Genomic DNA, 20,458 nt, shown 5'->3' on the forward strand with positions numbered 1-20,458 from the left:
TATATAAATACTGGAAATTAACTACATTTATGTTATTTAACTTAAAATTAAATATGGATCTCAAAATAACTATATAAAATATGTAAAATAAATAAATAAAAGAACCAAATATTTTATGTGCGGTTCAAACATGTACATACATTTAAAGATAACACCAAAATACATTTATATTACTAGAAATCTAGAAAATATGATTTCTTTGTATGTTTAAAATAGGAAAAGAATTCCTGTTGTATCTTGCTCAAATACTGTGTTCCGAAAGGAGTCCCCCAATTTGTAACTAATCCTTAATCCGAATACTTTGTAACTAATCCTTAATTTAAGCATCCTCTCCTTAAACTATGATTCTACTTTCAAAGAATATGTTTTTTTAACTATCTTTTAAACTAAAAACTTATAATTATCAGCCATATTATTACTTTTCCAACTCACTTAAGATCCCTTTTTATCCAATGGGTCTCAAAAACTGTGTTCCGAAATGGATCCCCTAATTTGTATCTAATCCTTAATACGAATATTTTGTAACTAATCCTTATTTTGAAGATCCTATCCTAAAACTATCTATCTACTTTCAAAGAATATGTCTTGTAACTATCTTATAGAATAAAAACAAATAATTATAATGAAATTATCATTACATTACCAAATCAGTTAAGATCCCTTTTTATCCAATGGGCCCACTACCAACTAATCCATAGCCACTGTACTACATGCACATGGTGCCTGCCACAGACCAGTTCCACTTGCGTCGCTCCCAAATCCAACTAATATATATGTATATGTACATGGGAAGCCACACCACAGAGCACAGCACATTATGCCACCCCCCCAATCCGATACCCCGTAGCCCCAGCGGGCACTACGAGCCGGACCCAGAGACCCGAGATCCGAGCAAAAGCATTATGGGAAAAAATCTAGCCGAAAACGAAAGGAAGAGCCACTGCGCCCAAAAACCCAAGTCGGTGCCTCTGCTGGCGATTCTGCCTCAGTCGACGCCGCAGTCGGCCGACCCAACCGATCTCACGTTTTGTCTGGGGCTTCCAAGTGGAGAGCTAGAGCTCGAGATCTCCGGCTCGTACGCTAACAACAGTTAGAAAACGTGGCTTTGGAACCTGTCTAAAAATAGCCACAACGAATGCAACCAAACACACGAGCGGCCGAAGAAAAGCCGAATGAAAACGAAAACGAAATCTAAACCGCCCGGCCTCACCTCCACCAGAAGACACCGCCTCAAAGACGAGTCTACGGATTGGCGAAGATTTTGATTCGGGTGTTCCGAACGATCACTACTCTCACTCTCTGTACAGTCGACGTGGGCAGCGCAGTTGGCGTCGTGTCTTCGGGTTTGTATTTATTTTTTTTTTCTTTGTAATTCTCCGATCTTGGGAGAGAAGATTTCAACTGGCTTTGCATTATTATTATTATTTTCCTTGTTGTTGTTTACGAGCTGCAAACGCCGGTGTCAATGGTAAAGTGCATTAATATTCCCGCTTTTCCGACAGACAGCGTTTTGGATCGTGTTATTGGTATATTGCCTAAATGATTTGTGGTGCAACCCATTAATATCTGGGGATGGGGAAAGAGTGATCTGGTTTATAATGTGCCAGGATGGCATTTTGTTAAGTGGAAAAGGGAAATTGGCCTGGGATTTTGTGTGAAATCGATTTGTCTTGGCATGAAGTAAATCAGCAAAAACTAAAGAGGTTAAGCGAGAAATACATAAATTGTTGGGCTTATCAAACACAGTTTAAGCGAGTTGAAGGGGGCAAAAAAGCCTAAAGCTATTCCTTTTTTAAATTTACCTATTTTTTTTATATTTAAACGCAAAATTAAGCCCATAAGCAGTTCACTGCAATGGCTTACCATAAATAGTCTTCACTTAAATCCTTTACAACCAATTAGCATAGAAACAACATTTCAGCACCCACATTCGTATCGTGGTATCCAGTCATGTAAACATATTCTTTGAATTCTGGTTCATATTCCTGTGAATCAGCTTAGTTTTGCCCCCACACAAAATCTAGGAAGTCCTGTTCCTTTAGTAATAATATGCATAGAATTGCCCACACATGTTAAGTACACTGAAAAGAGTAACACATTTTAACCTATTTTAAAACTTATAAAAACTTGTAAGTGATTTTTAATTTATAGAAAGATTGAAGCTTTATCGATAAAGTATTTTGTTCATTTAATAAAATGGTTCAGTTCAGAAGCCTTGTTTCTTTTCAAATAGTGGGCGAAGAAGAGCCCACACAAGTTAAGTACACTGAAAGGAGTGATATGTATATTTGAAACTATTTTGTTTTCAAAACTTTTAAACAATTTTAATTTATAGAACATTATAAGTTCTATTAAAACAGTACTTTATTTATTTAATAAAATTGTACAGTCAGACAAAATATATATTTTTAAAAGGCTTTATCCCCCTAGCAACTTAAATTAATAATTAAAATAAAAAGGTGTTATAAAAGTAAATTAAAAAAGGATTCTCAAACTAATTTTGCTTTATTCCTTAATATCCCCAAGTAAATTACCTGCTTTCCGGTGTATATTAACTGAAAGGAACGAATGTTATGACAACGGGAGTGAAGAGGATGCCCAGTGGGCGGTTGGAAAAGGCATGAAAAGCGTGGGGAAAGCTGAGCAGGTGAAACGGCATCAAGAATAACTATCAATCTCGGATGCGAGCGAACGAGATGGCCAATGTCGGTTTTATGACGCACATAATTTCCGTTTCCGAATTGTCCCACTGCGCTGCATTCGGAAAATCGGGCACTACGCGAAAGAGGGGGGGGGGGGTTTTTCCGGCGCAGGCGCTTCACCAACGACGTCATCGATTTTCCTCGCACGAGCTGCGCTCAGTTGTTGGCCGCAAATGACGTAATAGCCGGGCCGCAAAGGTAGGTCGTGTCCCGCTCGCTGCTCCCCATCCCCCTCGCACTCGCAGTCACTCTCGCTCTCACTCGCTCTCGCGAGCGCAGCAAAAACGCCAGCTGAGGCAGCGCTGCCCGCCGCGACGCCTTGAATATAGTCGCGTGTAACCGTAAAGATAAGTTCAGTCGCGTCACAGACGCCGCATTGTTAACAACCTTAACCAAACAGCCACCGCTCACAGAGAATCCAACATTAAACACAAAATATATACCGAGGCGAATTCGGAGATTCAGAATTTCCGAATTTCCAATCATCATCATAGTTCTAAAACAAATTCGCGTTCAGTATTAAAGCAAAAGATAAAGAAATAAACAAAAAGAAATACAACCATTAAAGTGAGTGCTCAAGAGTTAAACAATTGCAACAAGTTGTTGTTCTTTATTCTATGCGGAAACGGAAGCCGGTCGACAACGCTGCGTATGTGTAATAATTGCCAAACGGTTGACAACGCGGCGTATACTTAACTTTCTTGATAGAACTGTGCATACTTTTCAGTTGACAACGCTGCGTATGTGCAATGTTTGCTCAGAGGTGGACAACGCTGCGTATGTGTAATAATTAAATGTATAGAATTTCAAATTTCGAATTACTTTTGAGAGACAACTAAAGATATTTTTGGTATCAATATTTTGCTAAAAATTACAAAAAAATCACCTGTGCTGAAGAACAATAATTCGAAGTTTTTGTGCTACACCCGCTAGCCTGTGTGTACCTGTGTGTAAAGTGTTAGCAACGTCCTTGTGCCTCCTACAACTACAGTAACAGCCGAATATATAGAACCAAGTTACATATATATATACATAGATGCATATACTATAGCGTGCGTAAGTCGTTACGTCGCTTACGTCGTCACTTGGCCACTGCGCAAACGCCGGCCAAAAAAAAAAAGCGAGTAAGGAAAAGCAAGTTCAAGAGTAAGGACATCGCTCGACACAAACAACAACAGCTGTGGCAAGGACTGGAAAAATGAGGCCCGATTATAACTATTGCAATCAGAGTTTCTGCGAAAGAGGATTGGTTAACTGTAGCCACTGTAGCCAACAAAATTGAGGGCTAAAACTGGATCACCAGCGCCGCTCAGGGCGCCAAACAGGTGCCTAATATAGAAACTATATAATATCAGATCTGTGTATCTGTGTGTTTTGTCTCGAGTCCTGTGTGTTTTACGTTTGTGTCCCCACCATCACCATCATTATTATCATCATCATAATTTCTCGGGTTCTTTAACCAAGAATCTTGGTCTATGATGCGCGATCGGCTTGCCTCGCTGATTGTGGTGAAGCAAGAGGGCGGCAGTCAAGCAAATATTAGCCACCATCAGCCGTCGGCCATTAAGTGCGAGGCCTCACTGTACACGGCCAGCACGCTGTTCCAAGAGATCAACAATAATTCCTGCTACAGACAGAACCTTAATACGCCTGCACACAATCAGCAGCAGCAACACCAACAGCAACATACAGCACACCAGCAACATACAGCACAGCAGCAACACTTACACCAGCAACACCTATTGCCGCCACCTCTGTCGACTTTGCCTTTGATTTATCCCTGCCGCAATCTCTTTCCCGACGGTTGCGATATCAATCACCTGGCCTGCTGCAGTTCCTCCAACTCCAACTCCAACTCCGACTCCACCTCCACATCCACTTCACCCAACAACAGCCACTTTTTTGCCAATGGAAACACGTGTATGTATTTTGTTTTCTCCTCAGTTATTCGGTGATGGTTTTGTTTTTTCTATATATTTTCCTTAACTTTAACGCCGTTGTGGTGCTTCCTTCTAATTCGCTAATCGCACACGCGGCGTATACGCAATGTGCAGCGCCCATTGCCAAATCGCTCAAGAAGCTAACTGTTTGCTCAATCCGCTTGCTTGGAAAAAAAAGAGGGCTGGTCGAAAAAGTCGAAAGGGAAAAAATTGACATCTTGTAGAAAAAAGGGGGCGTGGCTGGCGGGGGTAAGCTGCACAACGCACAATGACGACATAAATTTGCATGAAAAGTGCCCAAAGTGCATCATAAAAATGGTGAAAATATTAAGCAAATAGTAAAAAATATGAGTGCAGTCACAGTTGTGGGCAAAATAATAGTAGGCTGTTTCGATAATAGCTGCAAAAAATGCTAGGTACCTACAGCCTTCAAAGAAGTGTACAAACATGGGCGGTACTGTACTGCTAATATTTGTACCCATGGTTTTTTTTGCTAAAAAAAAGTTGTTATAATTTTTTTTAAATGTAATACAAAATTATTGACAGGAATTAATTTAAAAATAGTTAAGCTCGAACATATTAACAGAGACATAATAATTCTTAGTGATATAATGTGTTATATAATATTTAATTCAAATGTTCATTCATGATGGAAGAATTAATATTTTATATGGGACAATTTGGGATAGGATCATTGTATTTTATATATAATTATATAATTGATTTTATGTTTTTAACTTAGTAAGATATTTCATTAAATAATTTTTATAGCGCTTTTTAATTGGAGATTGAAATTTGTTCGGGTTCCAATAACCTATAACTAATCAGTTATCTACATTTTACTATCGTTAACTGTGAAATCAAGCTTATATCAATTACTAACATTTTGACCTTAGTTGTATTCATCCTTTTTTATTGCACTTTTTGTATTTTTGTGGGCATGTATGTGTATGGATTTTCTTGTGCGGCGCGTCCCAGTTGTGTTGTTGTTTTTGGTGTCGTACACATGTTTACCAGCGTCAGCAAAGCGTCGCAGTTTCAGCAGACGGCAGCGGACGCAGCCTGACGCAAAATGATTTATAAGCTGCACAATAAACACAGCGAACATCCACACAGATACTCACACACACACACACACTCGCACTATTGAACGGTTGGGATGGCCAATGCATTTTTATTAATAACCAGCGAGAACCGAATAAAAACATTATCGATTGAATCACAAACATTGGGAGGAAGATCGATGGCAGTAGTGACATAGCCGTCAGCTTTCTAGGTTTTTTTTAGGGGGTTGGTGGGTGACTTGTGGGTTTGTTCTAGGGGTGCCTGGTAAAAGGGGGGCAAGTATCCGTTTTATTGAGCCCACTTAATCGCCAATGGTGCGGTGCTGCAACGGCTTGAAAGGCTTTGCCAATTCATTTGTTTTGGCCACAATCGGTTAGCCACTCTTTAGCCACTTCTTAAGCGTCTGTATTTTGTGGCTAACCTAACGCTTACTAAGTGTTTAATAGCAGACAGCTTTTAATCACAGTGTGGTTAGGTTTTTTTCTAGTATTTCAACACATTAGCCTTCACCTTAAAGGAATTTATTATAGGTGATTTGATTAAAAATACAAAATTACAACTTGTAAAGTTTCCGATTTTGCATTTGTAATTTATATAGCTAAGCATAAAAATCCATATAAAGTTGTATAATTTGAAATTTGATATAACACATTTAAAATTCCAAAAAAAAAATTAACTTGACATTATTTGAATTTATAGTAGCTGCCACACTTCATGTTTTAATATATTATATCTTTATTTTAAAGTAATAATACCTAATTGTGATAAAAAACCAAACCAGAGGGTTACCAATCGATTGCAAAAATTTAAATATAACAAAAAATGCTCTACAATTCAGTTGACTATTAGCTGTGGCAAAACAAACATCTCTATTTATAAGTTGGCTCTATATTACCATAATGGCGATGGGCGCCAAAAGTGCCCGACAGCGGATGACAAACCAAAGCAAAACAAATCGCCAAAGAACATATGACCAGGTGAGGTGCATCCATGGGTAGTATATAAGCCATGACGCCAGCGAGGCCATGAAATCGGCCAGTTTAACGGATTACACGGCACACAGTTTTTCACAGTACGGGTATTTTCCCGAGGCACGAGTGCTGAAAACGTCATCAACGGCGGCGAAATAGAAAATAGATGACGAAATCTTTTTTTTTTGGGGGGGGGGAATGCAAAGATTGCACTCTCTTTGCGTCAGCTGCACATCTGTATATATTAAGTATGTATCTCATAATTGGTTCGGTATTATTTTTATTATATTATTTGTATGGCTAGCCACGTGCTGATGACGTCGACTCTTGGGATGAGTTGGCTAAATGCCTATAATATAATCATCAGTCAGCGTTTTTTTTTGGTTTTTTCTATCTTAAGAGTATTTACATTTTGGTTGGCTTTTTTGTTTTATATTTCGCATTCACGACAGGGCGTGTGAAAATATTGTTTCTTTTAACCATTTCTCTTAAGATTTACCTTGATTGCTTATACGCCCCGTTCAACATGGCATCATCTCCTGGGCGTAGCCAATTGCATTTCAACATGGCCCAAAAGCGGCTGTATAAAAGGTTTGCCTTAGCCACACACATATAAAGTTGTTCAATGCACTTCCCCCGACCAAACACCATGATGATCTTGGCTTCCCTCACTGATTAACCGCCAGCGAAATGAGCTTGATAAATGATGCAAAAATGTATAAAATACCTACTCACATATCTATGACACCCGAAAAAAAAAAATATTCGTAGGCTACTACTTCATTGTATACTTATTCACGATCCGTCGTGCGTTGTGAGTTATCTTCGCGGCAGCTGTCGGGATGGCCATTGTTGATTGTTGCCGCTTTTGGCCATTCCTCATAGAGATACTCTATACCCCCCGTAAAAGAAACAAAATAAACGTACTATCCCCGCACACCGGTTTCCATGGAGCAACTCCATCTGCCAAGACCAGTAGTCGCCTTCCAAGTTGCGTTGTATTTGGTATATACATTTATATATTTACCATAGAGACGGCGGCACAGGTGTATCGAGAGGCGTTAGTTGTGTAGCCTACTAACATGGTTAGGATGCAAACATTGTTGCCTGTTTGCACAGGTTCTTTGTTCTACGGTACATGTGTAATGCTCAATTTGACGGACATTTAGTTCCGCTAATAATCCCTTTTAACCAAGAGATAATATATTAGTAAGTTCCATTACTATTATTATTTTCATTTCGTAAATTTTAATCAAGATAAGTTATAAAAAGATATACTAAATATTCATTAAGTTTAAACAGTTAACAATATTATTAAAAGTACCTATCTTGTTCATATCTCACAAAATCATTTATAGGCTTATGTAATTTAAAGGACTTGTAATTTTTTTACTTAATATTTAAAAAGTATAATTTAATAATTTGTAACTAAAATTCATGTTAATTATTAAAGAAAGTAAATGTTTTACATGATTAAAATTCGAATATATTTTTTTAATGAGTCTATTAAGGATTTTTAATAATACCTGTAACCCAAAGCCTATTTATTAGATCCAAATCACCTCTTAAATTTCATTAAGCTATCATCAATTTGGCTTAAAACTTTTACACATACTTCTCAGCTTCTAAATCTCAGCTTCGCGTAAATCCTAATCTTAAATCTTTTAAAACCATCTCCAACCTATCTCAACTATCTTTGATTCACTCTCGTCTCGAACTTTTGCTATTCATTTTCGCACTATGCGAATGAGTAAAAACCACAAAAGTGAATTTGTTAATTTGTGTTTTTTTATGTGGTTTTTGTTTTGTTTTGCTATGGGATTTTTTCGATTTATTTGTTGGGATGGGAGGCCCGCGTCTGGGGCAGATGGATTGGAAACTCTCGATATTAGCGTCTGGTGGGGACTGCTCTGCGACTGCTTAATTATTTGCGTTGATTTATGCGAATTTTATAACGAAATGCGGCGGGCAAGGGAGGTGCCATTATTGTCTTGATCGCTGATCGATGGCCAAGACATCAGCGGGCCACAAAACCAACAAAATCAGAGACCATACACCCATAGACCAGCATTAGTTTCAGTTCCCCTCGTTTTGGTTTATCGGGGAATACAAATCAGATGCATAATGGACAACCCACCTCAATTACGTAATAATTATAGTTTGTCTGGTTTAATTGTGTTTATTATATTGATTGTGAGCGTGTTTCGTTATTAATTACCGATCGATTCGTTCAATGTGCTCTTCAATTGGTTCACACGATGCCAGCGATTCGAAAACGAAAATAAATACGGAAAGCGTAAATTCCGTTAGCACTTCTTTTTTTCTTTGCATTGCTAAAATAATTTCTAAATTCGTCTGTCTTTATTTTAAATTTAAACAATTGCCGCGTAATTAGCCAGCATCAATTTATGTCCAACTTCCCCACCATCGCAGACCACATTGCATCTCACTCAGTTCGATGTCCAAATTCGAGGTATTTTCGGTCTTAACGGGAATAGAACTCGTCCCGGGTCGATGAAATTATTTCAAGTGGTTTTCAATTCCGCATAGTTGGTTGTTAGTTGGGGTGATCAAGGGGTGTAATATATAGGTATGGCGGAAGTCATTCCAGGTTGCTCTAGCCAAGATTTCTTTAAATTTCAAAAAAAGGGTGTTTATTTAAGTATACTAGTCTTATAACCCAATACAAATAATTTAACTGTTCTTAATAAATGATCTGATAAATCAAATCATAACTAAAAGATATAACATGCATTAACAAAAATTAAATATTTTGGTATCAAATGGCTACAACAAATTTTAAATAATGGTATAAATACTTCTTTTTTACATTTCTACAATAAATATCCAATTTAGTTTTATCAGTGCATATTGTACAAATCAAATGTTATAAAATCATGTATGAACAAATGTGTTAGGGGATTTTTAACTGTTAGTTGCACATTGTTTATTAGGTTTCTTAAAGTATTGAATAAATTAATATATTGATAAATCAAATGTGATTATATCATGTATTATCAAAAAGTTGTAGGGAAATTTCTTGACTTAAACATTGTAATTCCGTTTTTTAATAGGTATTTTAGAGTTATTATTTTTTTCAAAAATAATCAGTATTTCCCAGTCGTTTTTGTGGCATTTCCCCAACATTCCACGGCTGCGTTTGTTTTGATTTCGATTTCTATGCACTTTCCTCTCCCTTCGAGTGCAATGTCCACAAATCACGAGGCTTGGTGGATGTCACACTGGCGGCATGCAAAAAGAACGTGCAAGTCGGTGTCGTCAGCACCACCAGTACTAGTCACTAGTCTCTAGCACTAGTAGTCACTAGCACCACTAGCCATGCTAGCACCACTGGCCCCTCAACCACCGTCGTCATTATCATCTGTCTGCTGATCGGCGGCATGGGAATGCAATGGTTTGGCGAGGCGTCGCCAGAGTTCATCCAACATCGAATATTGGACATCGGACAGGTTTTCCTTTGGACGTTTTCCCCTCCCCGGGTCTTTTCTTTTATTTTTTTTGGCCACTTTGTTGCCGCTTGTTGGTCAATTTCGACTGGCAGGCTGCTGGCGGCTCTCGCATATGTAAACCTTAATTTGAAACTGATTGGATTGCCTGGCCGTTGGCCTCTTGTTGTTGCCTTGTTTTTCTTTGAATTTTTTTTTTGTTTGTGAATTTTTGGTTATTTCTTAATTTTGCCATGCACTTGATGAGCTTGATTTGGCTTTGATTTGATTTTTGAGGTTTTTTTGTTAGGCAGCCATAGTGATTTTAATTGCCTTGAATTTGTCATATTTAACAAGAAACATGAACAATAAAAAACATTGTGTTCAGAATATGCATACACATTTTCTAAACAATTTACTATTACAACATTTTTTGGCAAATATTAAATTTTATTGCCTCAAAATTGTAAATGTTTTTATACTCAAATGTTTTGTTAGCCATCTGACAGCTTACGGTTACAACTCCTCTTTATTCCCATTCAAATTATCGAAGCTGTAATTAAATTCAGCAAGCATTACATAACTTTTGGCAAATTTCAGCGAGAACAGGCCAAGCAATAAATTCCAATCAAAAACAAGCAAACACCGAAAACACGTTAAGAATTATAACCAAATGAAAAATCTGGCAGCAACACACAAAAAACTTAACATCAAGCATTAATGCGTCGCCGAAGACAAACCAAGAAAATTTATTGTCCATAATGTTTGCTTGGTTAATTTTATTATTTTAATTATTGGATGCTTGGATTTCCTATGCGGTGCCACCTTGACGAATGTGTTCGCACTGTTGTTGTGAAAAAAGTCATAGAAAAACCGTCAAGAAAAAGATGCTGCAGTTAACAAGTTTTCCCCCTGTGCGTATGTCTTTGGTTTTGTAATCAAACAAAAATTGTTTGCTAATAGTCTGGCTGCCTGGCTTGCCCAGCTAGAAGATACGTCTGCTTGGCCAGTTCTTGTTCAAAAAGGAAAAAAATTGGGAAAAAATTACGACTCTACAACAAGCCGATGAACAAATTTTAGTAGCTTGGCTTAGTATGGCTTAAATGTAAGAGATTTTTATATGTTTTTACTCTTTAACATGGTTTATGGAGAATACCATGCAATTTGATTTTTTTCTTTTAACATTTTAATTACCTATATCAACAATAAACATTATTTTTTTTACCACATGTATTTTGACTATTTAAACAATTTCTTATAGGTCATAGGCAATTTACACTATCCTTTTAACCGCTGAAAAATTAAATACAAATAATTGAAAAAATTTTTTATGGGTTTTTACCTTTGTTATTTTCAAAAGTGCATTTTTAATTCGTTAGTTTCTTGGCCAGTTATGCCATGTTTTTTCTCGGTTACATTGTCAATTGGCTTGTTTATTTCATGTTTTGGCGCGTAACTTGTTTTCTAACGTTTCGTTGTCGTCATCGCACTTGAAGTTCGAAGATGCGGCAGAAACCGAGATTGCATCTGCCTCATCGCTTTGATTGGCAGACAGACGGCCCACAGAAAGTCCGACCAGACTGAAGAGTCATTCGAGGTGTTTAGCAAAGCCAAGAAACAAAAATCGCAAAAAATGAATTCCTTTAAATCAGCCGCATACTAGTTTTTCAGCTGGATCCACTAACATCTCCATTATAATTATAAATTACATTTATTTAGTTATTATTATTGTATTGAATACATTTTATAGGAGTTCCTTTATAGCCCATAAATCAGTTACCCAACTTTGTTGCATAGGATATAAACTGTTACAGTAACTTTGCTAATAGAAAAACAACGCCCTTTGGCTATAACTATTTTTAAACAGCCACCTTTTTGGCTCACTGCAGAGGCAGAAGAAGCAGAACTCACGTGCAAAAATAACACCGAGCAGGGAAAAATCGAAGAACCCCAACGAGCCCCTTCCAGTTGCCTTTGATGGCGTAATCATCACGAACACAGAGGGGGGAATATACACCAGGATATATTCTATATAAGGGGCCATACAGATATGCACCCCCCTGGAAATCTCTCTCTCTCTCTGCCATGGCGTTGTGACGTCACTGTGGAAAAGTGCTAGGTCGGGGTCGTCATTCTGTTGGTATCTCTAAATGTGGCCTCTCTTTCGCTCTCTTTAGAAAACAGCTGCGAACGAAAGTTGAACCCAAACCACAACCACCCCCTCGTTTCGCCCGGAGAGTGCCTCACGACTCTCACGTGGCCCTCAAGGTCGTTTGGGTGTTTGCTCCCACTCGCTTTTGTTTTTTTTTTGCCCCCCCACGATGATTTCACACTTGTAGATACCACCAGGATATACATACGTACGTATGCATACACCCCCCGCGGAGGTCCTTTTCTGCACTGGGTTGATGTAACACGCCCTCTTTTACCATCGCAACTTTGGATGTGTTTCTTTTTATGGCTGGGTCGGTTCCAAAGGACCTTGGGATTCGTGTGCGGAATTTAAGCAGGAAAGTTTGAATTTCTAGGCGGAACGAAAATGAAGCCAAATGAATATTTAATGTGGATGTCAGTCCAAAATTGTGATACTTTAAGGTAGTCAGAAAAGTTCTTAACATGCATTTTGCTGATCCATCTTTAATTAGTCAAAGTAGATTATAAAAACATTTTGATTCACTCTTTTAAATAGCAATTTTATAGTCTCAAATATCCCTAAAGAACTTAATTATTTATTTACACACGGAAAGAAATCTGACGTTCTCATTTGAGTTTAAACTGTTCTGAAAAATAGAATGACACATTTTAAGCCGAAAATATTTTCAATGTGCTTGAATCAAGTTGAATTGGCGGTATTTGTTATCTCAACAACTAAATTATTCGTCACGTCAGTCAGTCAACTCAATTTAACATTTATCTTCTCATTATTTTGTTTTGATATTGAGAACATTGAACCCAAAGTGTACTTACACTGTTTTCAAGAACGAATGTTCTCAATTCAAGAACAATGAACTTTAATATATCTTTCTGTGCATACTAAAAAGATAGATTTAAAAATATTTTATTAGAATTACCTCCGTTATCTTAAAATATTTACAACTGTTCTTTTTATTTAAAAATGCTTCATAAACCAAGGAAAACCTTAACAAATTCGCAGAAATACACTCAACTGGCTAGACCTCAACCTAAAACGCTTCAATAACTTATGAAAACTCAGCCTAGCCCAAGTGCTCATAAATTAAGCCAAGAAAAACGAATAATCATAGGGGGAAATGCGTCAAAGAACCGACTTGTGCTCCCCTGAGACATGCAACATGAACAATAATCGAACACAAAAGACATGCAATTATACAAAGTCGAGGCAAAACAGAAAAGCAAACAAACAACTCAGACTTGGGGGGCTCGTGCCAGAGGCATATAATTAAAGGCCCGAAACACTCATGGAGTTAACACAAATCAAAGCCAGACCAGATATAGTGGCTATATATATAGGCATTTTTATATATATACATATATGTGCGACACGCACTTGAAACTGATGACGTCCTTGGCTTTGGACTGGCACAATCCTCGACTTGGGGTTCACAGCGGATCGATAAAGCCACGCAGGACTATTCGTGGCCAGCGGCTGTTGCCAAGTCCCAAATAGAACTGGTGACGTCAAGACGGAAGCGAGACGGAAGCATAAGCGAACGCCGACTACTCGCTGTCCCACTCTGCGTATGCGTAATATTAAGTATACCACGTGTGTGGGAGCAGAGTAAACAAAAACTTTGTCCAGCAATTAAATGGCCAATTAAACGGCAGCTTTCCAGTAGCCTGACAATTAGAAGATACACAATGTTTAAAAATAAAAATAAATAAAAAAATAAAATAAAATAAAATCTCTGGTAAGCTGCAAGCTGGCTTCAAGCCAAAGATGCCATCGCAATCAGCCGCATCAAGATTGGCTTAATTGAAGCAGCGACAGCGAGCGTGTCTCATTACCAAGTCAAACACAAACTGAGTAGCAGACACCGCTGGAGTTGGCTTAAAAAAATACTAATAAAAAAAAAGGAGGCAAAAAAGAAGAGAGGTATCGATGTGACAAGATTGTCAAATAACTGGCAGCAGTGACATCAAACATTCGATGCAAAACGCGTTCGTATCGAACACAAAAATTCACACACACACATTTGGAAGTACGAGTATTTGGGCTATAAAATACATCTTTGAATTTCCATAATTTTGCCTTAGCCGGTTTTTGCATTTTTCAGACTGTTTTTTGCCATAAATTGGCTGCTCGAATTCAGAACATTGCAATTAAAATAACGGATCAGCAATCTTCACTTCTCTCAGATAAATATATTTTTTGTTTATTCAAGCTAATCTGCATTTTCTCTCCCTCTTTTGGCTGTTTCATAAACTTGAATTCATAAATTCAGCTCTGCACATTTCCTGACCAAAAAACAAAAATCGTGATTCAAACTCTTAGCCGACCTTGAGAAATTATTAGCTGCTTCGCTTATAAAATTAGAATACGAAAGAAAAGAATTTGTATTCTTTCTACTTTTTTATGATTTAAATTTTGACTTTCGCTTTGGGATGTGCAGCCTGCAGCGGGAATATAACAAGTTTTTTATAATATTAGATTGTTATATATGGCCATAGAATTCTTCTTTTATGAATTCTAGTTTGGTTTTTATTCAATTCGTTTTTGGTTTGTCAGGCATAACTAATGGGGAGTTGTGATGAATGCAATTATAAATGAATCGATTAGCAGGGAACATGTCTGCGGGAGATTATTCCAAAAGATCTTGAAACGATAATAACGAGCAAGATTTATGTTCTCAATTTTTATTAAGGGAAAAAAAAAAAATTAAGCTAACTAAATAAAAAAGCAACATTTTGAATACATATTAAACAGGCTTGCAGAGTTTTAATTAAAAATACCTTAGAACTAAAGACTCTTACAGCTCATTTAAGTGCAATAAAAGTGCTTTTATTTATTTTCATGCCTCACCTTGCGTGTTTTGCATTTTTTAGACGTCTTTACAATATTCGCACCTTGCTCAGAACAGGATCTAAATATTGTGCGATATTTTCTGCGGCACCCCCAAGCGTAATCGCCGCCTCCATTAAGAGGTTAATTTATGCGCTACTAAGAGAATACATTAAGTCATTCTTCCCGTTGAATCTCCACAATCAGTCTTCAGTTTTATTGTTCTAACTGTTTGGGGGGCATCATAAAAATGTTTAATTAATTTCTGTTATATTCATCATAATATCGCTTTTAATGAGTGGCTTTTAGCTACAAATTAACACTGTGGTACACTGACTTGACTGACCAAAAAAATTCAACTTTTGTTTGTACAGGGCACAAAGTTTATTTTAGTTCTAATGCATTTTGACAGGGGCGTCATTGAAAAGGGGGATTAAAATAAGCTAATCTTAATAAGTGACTTGTGGATGCAATATGTAAACATTAGTCAACTATTAGTTGTTAAATTTCTAGTTAGTCCTAATTGTTGAATTCTTAAAACACAAAATTACTAAAAAACATTTTCTTTAAAGAATGTATCTATATATTCCTTAGAGTTTAGGGTTTTTTAAAAAAATGAAGAAATTAATTGCTTAAAAAATCATAATTAAATCGAAACAGATGCTTTACGCGTACGGGATTTAATTTTTTAATACTTTTTGAAATCCCCTTTTGAAAACCCCTGAAGACCAAGCTCCTGGGTGAGTCTCTTATTTGAATGCCCGCATTGTGTTCTAGTTACCTGATGGGGCGCCCACCATCATCTTTAGTGCTCGGAGCACCGACTTCATCGCGGTTGCGAAACTAAGCCATAAGCCGTGCTGATCCGAACGGACTCTGGCCTTGAAAATCTAATATTCTCATTCTCATATACTCAATTAAAGCCGCTGCCAGTTAAAACGAAGAAAAAACGGCGCTTAGTTACATTTTGCAGATGCTTAAGAGCCGTCAACAAAACTCGATTTCGATGTGCCAGACGTTGAATAAAACTTAGCCATACTCAAAACTACACATTCAGTATCCATGCATCCAAGTATCCATGTGCATCTGCAGGTGACTTGAAAGTTCTCAGACTTCGACTGACCAAATGGCAGAGATGTGCAGTCTCCAACTAATGCACTTTGAGTCTGAGGCCAAGAAGCCTTCACTTTTTGTGGTCATTGGGCATTTATTTTATTTTATTTAGTATTCCCCAAGGCATTGTTCTAGCACTCAGTCCATCCTCACCTGCTGGGAACATATTTTGTTCAATTAACACATTTATTTTGCAATCGATTTAATTAGCTCTCTTCAGAGTTCGCTAAATACGTTCATTTGGAAGTTAAATAATTTTTGAGACTACAGGTTTTGGCTTAAGTTATGACACTATTAAATTCTAAGCGTTAACAAATCAGCGCACTCAAAATTCACAGCAAATTCCATTAATCGATAAACGATATGACAGTTATGTATTTGGAGCTGATAAAAGTGTTTTAATGGGTATATTTTATGTTTTTTATTAATAAAAATATTTTTTGGTGAAGAAATAAATGTGTGATAATAACTAGTAATTGATAATAATAGCCAATAATAATTATTGGTTAATTAAATTATTTATTTATTTGCTTTTAATTTTAATATACATATATATATAAAATACGAGTTGAATGCATCATATTTCAAAATTCGAATTAGTAAGGTATATAACAAAGGGAAATTCCCAAAATAAATGGTGACTCTGAAATATAGTTTCTTTAATAAATTACCGCTCCCCCATATCATCTAAAAAACCAACACTTCCACGTCCTTTGAGCCACTGTCAAGCGAAAGCCTTGAACCACAAACCTCAGAAACCCCAGAAATTGGTAACAAGCTGCGCTAACTAACCAACAAACCAATGGGCAAACCAAAGCAAACAAGACAAAGGCTAAGACAAATAGCAGATCCGAAACGCGCCCAGTTTCAGCATTGGATATTCAATTTGCTTGGACCTCTTTGGCTTTTTGGGGCCGACTTGCCCAGTTAACTGTTAACGGAGCTAAACGCTCCGGCTCGATCGCAATTGGATAATGAATGATGCTTTGAACTGTGGCAAATTCTTTTGTCTTGCGCCTTTAACATTGAACTTTTCGCCATCTCCAGAGCAGCACAGCGACAGATATAGATACACAGATACCGAGATACACTTCGATTCCCACAGCTCCGGATGATTTATGGCCAATACAATACGTATGTAAAGAGGGGGAATGGGCATTGCGGATCTAACGGATGAAATAAGAACCTTGTTATGCATTTAACACGCCACGGAAAGGGGAAACCAACTATAGATGTATATATAGCAACAAAAAAAGTCTCCAACTAAGTACAATAAAAATAAAATGCGATGAATTATGGGGCAAGTTTTTGTAGTTGCCAATCAGCATAATCGGTGATCGGTGGATCGGTGGATCGCTGAAGCCTCAGATGGATCGTTAGATCGGCAGCCATCACTTGCCGGCAATTGTGCATCGATCAAGAGACACCGAATCCGACCTTGTGCATCAATATCGGCTGGCAGCGAAAGAAATGCGTGCAAAAAATGCCATAGATTTGTGCCTCGGTCTTTTCGTCGGCTTACAACGTTCCACAATCCACGAAGGTCTAACAAATTTTGGCTTCCAATTAAAAGACGAAAAAAAAATCACAAAAAAAAAATTGAGGTACAAAAAATAACCACCGATGATTTCGGAATCGCATTTGACTGCGTTTCTCGCGTGCTGTCGCCCAATTGATGTTGCCAGCTTGGAACAATTAGCATAAATTAAAATTGGTTTACGGCGCAGTCGAAAGAGGCGGCAAGAGAGGTCCGAGAACCCATGATGCGACCGACAATCCGCTAACGATGAGAGTAAAAGTGATCCAACCGGTTCGGCTCAAATCCCCATGCTTCTATAGTTAGTCTCTGAATTTATGACCCGAGAAGCGCCCACTCCCCACCATCCCCCAAAAAAACCAACCGATTCGATGCGATCTTAGAACCAAACGCAGCAATCTCCGATCGCCGCATACAAAGCGTAGCGGACAAAAGCAGAGCTAACAAAGTAACACAAAAGAAAGATGATCTTTGGATCTGAAATCTCAAATACTCTTTCAAAAATATGAAACAAAGGTTCTATAAATAATATAAAGCGTATTCAGAAAAATGTATTTTAATTTTGTATTGTCAAAAAACACCTTAAAATTATATTTTAAGGTGACAGAAATATTTGGAGAATTATTGCATTGATTGTTATGTATCTTACGAATATAAATATATTTATGTAATATTGTTTTAATAATCAATTTTCAACTTTTTTTTTTAAATATTTTATTTGTTTTGATTTTTTTTTACAACTTAGATACTAAATACTCTTTTAAATACACATGAAGTAATATCAATAAACTTCAAAAGTTGCAAATCCCATTAAAAGGGTATAAAACTCAGAAAAAGCGTTGCGCATGCGCCGCATCATCCGCAGTTCTTTTCGTTTTTTTTGTGCTTCATAACTGTGACTTGTGCTTCTGCTGTGATTTATAATCGAGTTCTTTGCTGCTCGTGCTCTTAACTTGGCTTTAGGTATAGCTTTTGCTTTTGCTTTCATTCGACACTGACCAGTCCGCTGCTAAATGCGCTAAAAACAGAAGATTTAGAGACATTCTTCCACAAAAGCGTTGATTTGACTAAATTAAGCCTCGACAGCAATGGCAACAACGGCAGCAGCATTAAATTGTAATCAATTTTTCTGTCTGAGCTTTTTGTTTTTGCCCCTGCTTCCCATGGATCGCCGACTGGTTTATCCGAAAACCATAAAAAATAATAATACATCTGGCGCTATGTTCTTACAGCTTTATTTTGCGTGTTGCTGCTCAGTGAGCTGTCAACAGTGAGATTATCATTATTTCTTTGGCGAAGCTTTTGTGGAGCATAGTGTTGTGATGTTTCCTTTTTTTTTATAGCGGTGTCGGTTTACTTATTTAGATTGCATAGCTAATCAAAAGCGAACAATTAACAGATCTAAAAATGTTTGTTATAAATAAACGCAAAAGGAATTTATTAGTGCTGTCTTGATATTGTGTTAAATACAATGTTAATTTGCAGCAGGTGTCGTATGTAAAGTAGGGTTTACTATAAAATAAAAATTTATTCCTAAATAACTAAGAAATATATTCTTCTTCATAACGAAAAATATATAAAAGTTATACAACAGATATTTTTTAGAGTGAAGAAAAAATTATTTATAACAATTATGTTTAAGGTACTAAAGTATCCTAATTTATCTGTTGTTTAAAGATCTAATTTGAGTATTTAACAAAGATCCGTTTCTTTTGCAGGCTATTTCTAGTAACCATTACCATTTGTTTAAGCCAAAAATTGAAAGTCACTAAACTTTTTTACAGCCCAAGACGTTTATTTTGCATGCCTCAACAAATTAATTGTGTAATTAAGATTCCCCAGCCAAATTCAAGCAATTCGGTAAAAAATAGAAACGCATTTGGAGATGGCTACCCCATAGTCCTGCTGAAAAGTCGTGACTCTTCTGCCAAATGCTGCCGCCTTGGCGGTGAAATCAGTTTGCGATCTTTTCACAGCAATAATGCATATTAAAATGCCACGCTAATTGTTATTATAGGCACCTCCTTCCACTTACCTTACCACTTCGATGTATCCCTCTGCGTTCGACTGGCAATTAAGTAATAGACAAACAAACTTTGGTTTGCGTGTTGCTGCTGCAACTGCAACAGCAACAGCAGCAACATCTACACCAGCAGCAACACAAAAAGCAACAGCCACTGAATGGACAAATTTTTATGCACAAGTTGAGAGCCTGAAGTTGTCTGTTGGCCAAGGCGTCTGCTGTTGTTGTCTTTGACTATTAATTACCACCAAGAAATAAAAAAAAATGGGAGAAAATCGAAGCCGGCATTGTTAACACAACTACGTTTCTGCGTGGGCGAATCGCAAAAAACATACAGCAGACAGTAATTATTATAAAGGATAACTTCAATATCAAGAACCAATTGGGAAGTTTAGAATAATCTTATTCTTAAGGCTTTAGGTATTAAAAATTAAAAATTTAGTTAGAATAATAATTTTTCATTCTAAAACATCTATGTATTGTATTATGTAATACAACTTTTTTTGTAATATCCCAAAACTAGATGGTTCAAGTCAAGGAACTGCAACCATAGTTGAACCAGTGCTTTCGATTAAATATATTGCTTTTCTAGAATAATTTAATTTTTTGTTATATTGTATATCATATTTATTTTGTTAATTCTTTATTAGTTTAAGACAATATTTATTTGTTGGGATAATACC

The 20,458-nt window shown here is 36.9% G+C and overlaps 1 protein-coding gene across 2 annotated transcripts in view; it reads left to right on the top strand.

Moving 5' to 3' along the window:
* Window positions 1-3,070: 3,070 nt before the first annotated feature.
* Window positions 3,071-20,458, top strand: part of Hr38 (Hormone receptor-like in 38) — a 35,285-nt gene continuing 17,897 nt past the window's right edge. Inside the window, exon 1 of one of the 2 annotated variants that reach the window (XM_065864125.2) lies at window positions 3,071-4,027. Coding sequence is in view for 1 of the 2 variants with exons in the window: in XM_017089664.4 (XP_016945153.2) it covers window positions 4,178-4,622 (445 nt within the window). In the remaining variant the exon portion in view is untranslated. Of the gene's footprint in view, window positions 4,028-4,055; window positions 4,623-20,458 lie in introns of those variants that run through there. The other variant, XM_017089664.4, reaches the window with a different exon arrangement.

Source organism: Drosophila suzukii, chromosome 2L, assembly GCF_043229965.1.
Source record: "Drosophila suzukii chromosome 2L, CBGP_Dsuzu_IsoJpt1.0, whole genome shotgun sequence".
NCBI lineage: Eukaryota > Metazoa > Arthropoda > Insecta > Diptera > Drosophilidae > Drosophila > Drosophila suzukii.